Source organism: Geotrypetes seraphini, chromosome 6 (assembly GCF_902459505.1).
Source record: "Geotrypetes seraphini chromosome 6, aGeoSer1.1, whole genome shotgun sequence".
In the NCBI taxonomy this organism is placed as follows: Eukaryota; Metazoa; Chordata; class Amphibia; order Gymnophiona; family Dermophiidae; genus Geotrypetes; species Geotrypetes seraphini.
Window position 1 is genome coordinate 59,084,027 of NC_047089.1, and position 10,427 is coordinate 59,094,453.

Sequence of the window (10,427 nt, forward strand, 5' to 3'; positions counted from 1 at the left end):
GGTCAAAGACCAGTGCCCTAACTGAGACTAGCTTTACCTGCGTAGGTTCTGGTTCAGCAGGAACTTGTCTAACTTTGTCTTGAATCCCTGGAGGGTGTTTTACCCTATAAGAGCCTCCGGAAGATCTCTCTGATCAGAAACCCATAATCGGCTTAGAGTTCCAACATACCATGAATATGTAAGAACTGCCACTTTTTCAGTAGTTAGCCCTAAACTTTGGAGTTCTTTACCATTCTCTCTTAGATTATTGATTTATCTTGAAAAATTTAAGACCAACATTAAAACTTTTTATTTGAAGATGCTTATAAAATTTTAAAGTATAACCTTGATACTAAATATAAATAAAAGGGTGGACTTAGCTATGTTGGTAGAGTTTTGCAAAACATAAGATTACCAGAATGTGTTTACCTTTACCCTCTTTTTCCATAAAATTTTGTCGTTCCATTTATCCTACATTTTATGTGTATGTGAAAGTAATATTGTTTTATTATTTGTATTACTGAATTTTAGATTGTAAGCCACCCAGATGGATTGTCCATGGTGCAGCATAATAAGATTTTAATAAACTTGGGTCTAAGCCTTTATAGAATATTAGTATAAATCCACTTTGGTGCTCCGAATGGTAGGCACAGTCACTTATGCCATGTTAATGGCAGGCATAAGTGGGTACCCCTAAGGTCATCTTGCGAACATCACTAGGTGAAATACCCATGACACACCTATGTTCCATGTAAACATTCCTCTTGCAGTTGCATGCTATGCAAGTCAGGTGCACTTTTATGGAACAGTGCCTAGTACTTGCACATGTACAAGTAAATGCTCTTTGTGACATCATTCACGCACTTAACTGCACCTATTCTATAAATTAGTGCGTGCAATTGGTGCCTAATTAAGACACCCTTTTTAGAATTTCCCTTTATATGTCTTCTGATTCACCATCGCACTCAGTCACATGTATTAAGGAGCAGATTTAGATGGCTACTTTGACCTCGTAATGTTGACATTGCTTACCATAATCAAAAAGAACAACCAGCAACAAGTTGGAGAAGTCTTTCAAGATTTGTCTCATTCTGATTAATGGAACCATTGATGCTTTCCTGCCGCCTCATGTCCTACTTCAAGAGGTCATTTATTTTCATCCAAAATATCAGAAAGACAACCTTCAGAGAGTAGATAGAATCCATTAAATTAGGCTCACCGCTTCTTACAAAGTAATATAAGAACAAAATTGAAACTGTGATTAATAAAGGTAGAGAAAAGGTGTCAACAGCAGCTATAGCCAGTGCCTTGGTTACGATTTCAGAATTACACTCCATAGGTAGGTAGTAATACTAACTCAATATAAGAACATAAGAATTGCTGCTGCTGGGTCAGACCAGTGGTCCATTGTGCCCAGCAGTCCACTCAAGCGGTGGCCCATAGGTCATATTTTGACTTTTGTTCAGCTGTACTCCTACAATCTTCCTGAATACCTGTGTGCAGTCATGTTCAGAACAAGAAATTATGTCCGATGTGTGTGATGTGAGTTCTAACATTAGTCATTGCAAATACAGAACATACAGTGATATTTTTCAGCACTTGAGTCTTAATGACTAGACAATTAAGCAATAGAAGGGGCATGGGGAACCATTGCTGGGCTGAGCTTAGGGCATCAGTTGGTTTTAATCTGGCCCTTCCTATGTGGGTAGTTTCCTCTGCTGCCATAAAGCTATCTGCATCCCTCACATTTGGCCTTACTTCACTTGGATGTTGGAGTTTGTCAACTGGAGGTTCATGCTGGCTGACTCGTAGGCAGTGAATGGATGACCTCTATATCCAGTTCTTGCCTCTACATGGTTTTCTCAAACCTTTGGCCATCATCCATCATAGTGGACCTCAGCCATTGCTCATAGCAGCATTACTCAGAATAGTTAAGCTCTGGAACGTATTGCCAAGGGAAAAATTGCTGGAATAAGTGTATAGCCCTCAATGGAGACTGCGCCAACTTTGTTGGTTGGGTTGAGAACTTTTCAGTGGTTGTGTTAACCCTTTCAGGACCAAGGGACATATTTGTCCCATAACTTTAAAATCCTATAAATTTTGATTGGGATAGTCTACAGTTCTAAATTTGATATGTACGGATTCCATATGATACTGCCTTTATGTAAACAAACTGGTTCCGTTGCCAGATTGACGAGAAGATTCACTTGCCACACTGTCCATAAGCCAGAAGTGTGATTTTTTAAATAAAAATAATGATATTTCACAAAAAAAATCATGATATTTCACAAAAGAAATCAATTTTTTGGCATCTGCAAGCCCTTTTTACCATAAAAATGTCGTCAAAACCACAAAAATTGGCCTACGATCCTTATGGTCCTGAAAGGGTTAAGCAAAGCCTTTCAGGGAGTGCATTCCAGAGTGTGGGGATTACACTGGAGAAGGCCCGCTAGCAGTTATCACGTTGTGTGATGTCCTTTGGAGATACCAGGCAAGACTATGCTGGGACTTAATAAAAGAGGTAAATTAAAACAAGATTGTATATGCAGCACATATATGCTAAGTGTGCTTTTATCAACAAGCCAAATTTTGTATAAGTCTCCTTTATTAGGCACCGCCAGGCACCCTAATCAAGGACACCTAGAGATGCCTAACTTTGGAATCATACACTACTTTTTTTAATTGGTGAGGTAATTGACCATGCCAGTTTTCAGCCAATATAAAAAAGAAAAATTACCAATTAAGAATTTGGCGTGGAACTCTTAGAATGCCTAGTGACAAGACACTCATCTGAAAAGTAGGCATGGTTAGGGGTGAAAAATAGGTGTGGTTGACTTAGACATCGCTAGGCATTCAAGTTAAGCGCCGGTAGATGAGGCCAAGTAAAATTTGGCCTACTGGCACCTACCTCTAAGGTCTAAGAGTTCCATGCCTAGCAGTTGATTGACAATCACGCCAAGCAGCGCCTACAATGTAGGCCCTGCTAGGTGCCATTTATAGAATCTGGCCCAAATTGCCTACAGCTACAGGGGTAGCAGTTATCTCAGTCATTCATCTGCTCTATCAGAGACTTGCACTGAAGTCCTGCTGCAGAGGTAAACTCTTGAAGACGTCTGATAAAGTTAAAAACACAGAAGCAAAACAGCTGAGTGACTTATATTGCGATGAATCTACCAATTTCCTTGGGTCATTCTAAGCAACTATGGCTGTACCAGCATTTTCAACAGCAACAATAGTTACCACAAGTTTTTCCCCCTATACTGACCCTAGTTATTTCTAGAGCTTACAGGCATACACAGCACTGTACAGAGTCACGAAAGAGACAGTCCCTGCTCGAATGAGCTCACAATCTAATTAATCAAGACAAACAGGATGCCAGGATAAGGGTTAGTCAAACTGCTGGTTAGGATGGTAAGCAGGATAATGAGTTGAAGTCTCTCTCAAAAAGGTGAGTTTTCAGCTACTTTTGAGCAAGGGAAGGGGCGTGATGCACAGACTCAGGAATATGGGACAGCGAGATAAAAGGAACAAAGTCTGGAAATGGCAGTATGAAAATCAGTTCCTTTTGATGCTACACTGGAGTCTAACTACTTTTCTTTTAGGACAGATGTTCTCATCCCAGTTCTCAGGGCACATCTATCCAAGTCAAGTTTTTAGGATACCCACAATTAATACGCCCGAGATACATTTGTATACAATGGAGGTGGTGCATGCAAATGTTATGTTAATCAGGCTTTCTATTCCGCTTTCAAGGTCGGATTACATTACAAGAAGTTGGGTCAGTTACAATGGACAGTTTAACATGGATATTCAATAGAATTGCTAGTACAATTGTTAATACAGTTAGGTCATAGTTACAAATGCATTCACTCAGCTGCCCCTCATTATCTCTCTTTACTTCTTTCCCACTATGTTCCCCTCCCTGCGAACTCCGCTCAATTGGCAAGTCCCTCCTATCTGCCCTTTTCCTTCTCTGCCAACATCTGCCTTTCTGTCTTACTGCGCCATATGCCTGGAATAAACTGCCTGAATCTCTATGGCAGGCCCTGTCTTTGGCATTGTTCAAGTCCAAGTTAAAAGCTCACCTCTTCGAGACTTCTTTCAACTCCTAACTCTTCTCACCTTGGGTTCTGCTTCCCGAACCCTACGTTATGTCTTTCCGTCCAAATTAGATTGCAAGCTCTTTAGGAAGGACTTTCAATTTAATGTCAAAATGTACAGTGTTGCAGATGCCCTTCAGCTCTATAGAAGTGTTAGTAGTAGTAAATAGTTGCAAATGCATAGTTACAAGTAGGTCATTGTTGGCTCATCGTTAAGTCCTAGGAGTTGCATTAGACAGTTTAGAAATGGGCTTTTACAATTCCCATTTCAGTTACTTCAGGGTTGGTTCCCTGTCTTGGTACAGAATTGTATTTCATGCATATTCAACGTGAGTATCCTAAAATCCTGACTGGCTGGGTCTGCCCTAAGGGTTGAGTTGAGAAGCTTTGTTTTAGAGAGCTTGGCTCTTTCTTTGATGAATCTTGCTACAGCTTGTGATTGGGACTTTATTTGACGTTTATTATAAATATAATGGAATAAACTAAAGTGCTTGGTCTTATCGCATCCTGCTAAAAATGTAGAAGCGAGTTTTCAAATCTAACCCAATTTTTTTTAAAAATGAAATGCTTAGCACGCCCCGCTTTTTGTATCACGGTGTTGAACTAGCCAAAGTTAATATCCAACTTTTGCTTCTGTTTGCCATGAAGCATTTCATATTGGTGAATATGGGTTGCACATTTCAGTTTGGCACTATTTATCCACGGTCTGACTGTAAAACAATTCAGGGAACTGTCATGAAAACAGGAGGCTTATAACATAAATTAACACAGAAACCATTCTGAAAGGTCCAAAGCTATTCCTTTGCCCCTAATCGATAAGCAAGAAGAAATGCAATGAAATCGTTCCACATTCATGGCCATGAAAGCATCTGCGTACTGCATACTGTACAGTAAGTAAAAATAAAACATTTTTATTGATTTCTAGCAAGCTGTTTCTCCTCGAATGAATTCCTAGCAGGACTTTGCAACTGAAAGTAATCTTCAAAAAATACAAATATAGTATCCTCCTAAATGTAAGCTTTGGTCCATTTGATAACTCTTCTATATAACTTAGAGCCCTTTTCCATGCCTTTGCTTTCATTAAGTACGAGTCATAAGCCTCTGTTAGACCAGTGTTTTTCAACCTTTTTACACCTATGGACCGGCATAAATAAAAGAATTATTCTGCGGACCGGCATCGGTCCGTGGACCAGCGGTTGAAGAACACTGGGCTAAGTTGTGGGCCAGATCCTGCCCATCTCTACCCAATCTCCACCCCAGACACCGCCCCCATAATAGTACTAATTGCACCTTGCACATCCCGTGCCTCATCTGGAAGCCTTCCCTCTGACGTTGCAATGTCAGAGAGAAGGCTTCGGGTTCAGGCGCAGGATGCCTGTAGGAACCACTACCCGTGGCTTTGTGCACTGAATCAGTTAGGAAGAGGGAGCTGGCTCAAAGATAACGCCGCATTGATTGCATCATGGACCGGCGGTTGAAGAACACTGGGCTAAGTCGTGGGCCAGACCCTGCCCATCTCTACCCAATCTCCACCCCAGACCCCGCCCCCATAATAATACTAATTGCACCTTGCACGTCCCGTGCCTCGTCTGGAAGCCTTCCCTCTGACGTTGCAACGTCAGAGAGAAGGCTTCCGGTTCAGGCGCAGGATGCCCGTAGGAGCCACTGCCCGTGGCTTTGTGCACAGGAAGAGGGAACTGGCTCAAAGATAATGCCGCATCAATCGCACCGTGGACCGGCGGTTGAAGAACACTGTTTTGGGCATGGTGCACGTGCTGGCCCTGTGGACCGGCAGAAAATTTCTGTGGACCGGCACTGGTCCATGGACCGGTGGTTGAAGAACACTGTATATCTATATAAGCAGTTCTTCCTCCTCTTCCTCCAAGCTGGCATCGTGAGCACATTCATAAGACAGGGTCAATTTTATTCTCAAATACATAAGATCAGCCTCAAGAAGCACTGGACCTGTGATTAAGGCCCAAATTCTGCCTAATGTTAGGCACCTATTTTGGAGGCGCCCACCTAGATAGGCGCCTATCTAAATCGAATAACAAGCTCAATTGAGCTTTTTTAATCAGCAATAATTGAAATTTCGGCGCCTATCAAGAAAAATTGATTCTGCAATAAGGCGCTTCTAAAAATTTAGGTGGCCTTCAAAAGATTAGGCCCTATGCGCGTTAGGCGTGGATGTGGCTACGTGTTAGGCGCCTTATTGCAGAATCACTGCTCTTAAGGCGCCTAAATTTTAGTTGTGCCTAGAGCTGACTTGTTTATTGGGCACCTCCAAAATAGGTGCCGCTCAGTGTGATTCATTAAACAGCACCCAAGTTTACTTGAATCGCACTGAACAGTGCCTATATTGGCGCCTAACTTTTGGCCGTTTCTTATAGAATTTGCCCTTAACTGCTTTTGAACATGCTTGTAGTGCCAGCTTTAAGGAGGACGAGGGATAGAGAAATGCAACGCAGGTTTCCGCAGTCCTGCCTGGCCTACTCAGGTCTACCTTCAGCTGATGGGACTAGGTATCTCCCCTCTAGCTATGCTGCTCTATCAGCCAGCTTTAATGCTTCTTTGTCACCTCTTTTAAATTCTGGCGTATTCTAGTTCAGATAGGCTTCAAAAAACCAAAAATATTACCAATAAAGTAGAAAACAAAACCAATACAATTGGTAAAAGACCCTTAACGCAATACAAGGATTATCTCTGAATGCTGGATGTAGTTGTAAAACATGCCAGTGATTTTGAATGCTTCTAGCTACAACTGATGACTGGGTTGAATGGGAAATAACGCAAACTTGATTAGGAGATGTTTCTTTCCTCCTTTGTGTCAGTGACAGGGCCAGTCTAGAATTATAACAGATTTAATATATTAGATATATAATATATTAGATATATAATAGATTTACTTTGAGGCTCCAGCTAGGGTTGCCATGTTTGCTCTCAACACTATATCACTGAAAATAAACCTCAGATCTTTTATTTATTCGATAATCATATTGGCCCCATGGCATGTAATAAAAAGTAACAACGATATGACATGGCCATACTGGAAATCCAAAACGGTGTTTCTTTTAAGACACCCTAACTAATAATTTACATATCCAGGGTAGGGGGTTGGGTGGGAGGGAGAAGGATAGTGCATAGGGACTGGTTGAGTAATGATCTGTAAGTACTCTTGTATGGTTATCTTGAATACATTGAAATCAAGGGGGGAGGGGAGTAAAAAGGATTTTTATGTATTTTATTGATGGATGTAAGGGCTGTTTTTTTTCAAATAACTTGTATGAATTCTTGTATGCACTGTTTTTAGATTGAAAATGAATAAAGATATTTTAAAAAAAGAGAGAAAACCTAACTAAAAAGGAAACAGTGTACATCACGAAAGTTTGAAACAAAGGAGAAAACACCTGAGGAAACTGGAAAAGAAATACTGTAAATAATGGCAGAAGACATCCCGTGTACTCATCCCAAAGTGCCCAATTTCAACAATCCCTTCCTCTCCCTCAAAGATGCTCTGTGCTTACCCAATGCTTTCCTGAATTCAGATTGTCTCCGTGTCTGTAACATACACCATCCTTTCTGTAGAGAAATATTTCTTTTAGATGAATACTGACCACCTGTGCCTCCTTTCAGCTTCATCATATGAGCCCTGGTTCCAGAGCCTCTTTCTCATACAGAGGCATTCCCAAAATAAACAACAAACTAACGACACACTAGCACTGTGTAATGAAGCCCAGTAATATAATTTTTAATAAAAGGCACCTAGGTGAAGAAACTGAACACACAAAAACAAGCAAAACTTTCCCTAGGATAAATGTAAAAACTCTGCCGTTATCTGAAACTGATCCCCCTTCTTGGCAGGACTGATGGGCAGCATCTTACCTTGCAAGAAGTCACCAGCTAGGCAGACACCGAGGTCTCCGTGTACACCCCCATCGTTCTGGTCTGCTCTGAGCAGAAGCTTTTCATAGTGAGCTGTAATTCCTCCACACCCCTTTTCCTGATAAATTGCTATGATTTTTCCCCCTAGGCAGCTCTTCATTGTTTTGGAATGGAGTCTGGTTTGAGATCCTTCACATCAGCTGCTGGAGGAACACTTCAAGTGCACACTGCACCCTAAGGGAGGAAGAGGAGGGAAGGGGGCTCGGGATCGAGCTAACGCCCTTCCCAGTCTGCTGCTATGAACTGCTTCAGAGGAGAGAGAGAGAGACAGAGCCCACACACAGAAATGTTCACACTGGAAAAAGTCTGTACTTTTAATGCATCGCATCCTATTTTTTCCCCAGGAAATGAGGCAGGAAACATGCAAGACATCAGAGCAGTGTGTGAAGGTCTTCCAACAATTTCAGAAATGAAAGAGCTCTAGTTAAGTGAAGCAACTTTTTAAATGTATGGGAGAAACTTATGAGGTGCTAAGTTGGCAGAAGAAAGGTATCTGACTAGCATGTTTAAAGTGTCACTCTATAAATAATAATAATAAAAATAAAGTATGGACTTCATGCAAACATGACTTGGGGCTGACTGAAGGTCCATCAAGCCCAGTATCCTGTTTCCAACAGTGGCCAAAGCCAGGTGACAATTACCTGGCAAGATCCCCATAAGTAGTCGCCTCCGCCGGGGCAGACCAGAGGTCCATCCAGCCCAGCGGTCCGCTCACGCGGCGGCCCACCAGGCATATTGCCTGGTCAGCGGTCCCTGACTAATTTTATTGCCTTCCTCTACAGTTATCTCTAAACCTTCCACTGCTCTTATCTGTACCCCTCAATCCCTTTGTCTTCCAGGAACCTATCCAGGTCATCCTTGAAACCCTGTACTGTGCTATTTCTTATCACGGCCTCCGGAAGGGTGTTCCATGTGTCCACCACCCTCTGTGTGAAAAAGTACTTCCTTGCGTTTGTTTTAAACCTGTCCCCCTTCAATTTCATCGAGTGACCCCTTGTTCTTGTGGTTTCTTTCAAATTGACAGTCATGGTTTTGAAATTATTCCCAAAGCAGTCCCTAATTCTATCCATTGAAATTTGTGCTGCAGATCCCATAATGCACCACATAACAATAGCATAAATCCATCCAGGCCCAGTTTATGATCTCCTTCCTGTGACTGGATAAAGTATTTCTGTATAGGGGTAATTTTTATAAAGCTTTTTCTGGGAATAGAGTCTGTTTCACACAAACATAAAAGGCCTTTTACAAAATTACAGTGTATAGGCATTCCCAGGGGTGTGATTTGGGAAGAGTCGCAATGTATTCTATTTAAAATATAGGAGTATATGATGAAAAAGCACATACATTCATTTACCCTAACTGGGAACAGGTTTAAATGTGCACATTAGAGAATGATACGGGGACAAATTTTTACACGTCCAAAATTTTCCCGTTCCATCCCCGCGAGTTCTTTTCCTGTCCCTGCTCCATTCCTGCAAGCTCTGTCCTCAACTGCACAAACCTCGAAAACTTTACAATCATAAGGGTTCGAGGCTTGTGCGGTTAAGGCAGAGCTTGCAGGAATGGGGCAGGGACGGGGACAGTGACAAAACTCGCAGAAACGGGTCAGGGAAATTGAATTCCTGCGGGGACAGGGACAAATTTGTCCCTGTGTCATTCTCTAGTGCGCATTCTGCATTAAATAAATTTGCATGTTATTCATGCTGGCTCTGTTTTATAAAGGGCATAGGTGCACTTATTGCCTTTATAAAAATCTTCAAACAGTGGCCTTCTCATATAGGTATCGTTATAAAATCAGGATGTATATATTTAAGCCACTAATATTCAGCATTCCACTCCTACTCTGGTGCCACAGATTATATAATTTCTTCTAGAGAGAGGTCACCTTTTGGTGATAAAATCACTCTCCTGTCAGCACATAGCTCCTCCTTTGAAATCATCAGGGAAAATACCCTAACCCCTATTTATCCTCGTCAGTTTTTATTAGATTGTAAGCTCTATCAAGCAGGGATTATCTCACACGTGTTTAATGTACAGTGCTGCATACTAGTACTTCCCGATTCACCAATTCGAATTGATTCATTGCCCCCCCCAAAATTGGACACACTGATTCAGTGAGGCCTAATATACCTCCAGCACCTACTAAAACAGCAGCTGCTGTAGCAGTGGACGGCTAGCAGATGCAAGCTCTGAACAGGCTTGCTCACAGCCTACCCCACTGGGGCCTTCCCTCTGCCATGTCACTGATGATGCGGCAGAGGGAAGCCATGAACAAGCCTGTTCAGATCCTATGTCTGCTAGCCATCCACCACCGCTGCTGCTACAGTAGGAGACCTGACGCTATGTCAGATCTTGGGGGGGGGTCACTTGGGAAGTGCTGCACAGAGCGATGGGAGGGACAGAAAG

The 10,427-nt window shown here is 42.0% G+C and overlaps 1 protein-coding gene across 1 annotated transcript in view; it reads right to left on the bottom strand.

The window, feature by feature from the left end:
- The window catches only part of LOC117361985 (thrombospondin type-1 domain-containing protein 1-like), a 28,614-nt gene extending 20,400 nt beyond the window's left edge, over positions 1-8,214 (bottom strand). The window contains exons 1-2 of the mRNA XM_033947653.1: positions 7,962-8,214; positions 1,012-1,160 (exon numbers count right to left, since the gene is read on the bottom strand). Of these exons, the coding sequence (XP_033803544.1) occupies positions 1,012-1,087 (76 nt within the window). The 5' untranslated portion in view covers positions 1,088-1,160; positions 7,962-8,214. The remainder of the gene's footprint in view (positions 1-1,011; positions 1,161-7,961) is intronic.
- Between the last annotated feature and the right edge of the window lie 2,213 nt (positions 8,215-10,427).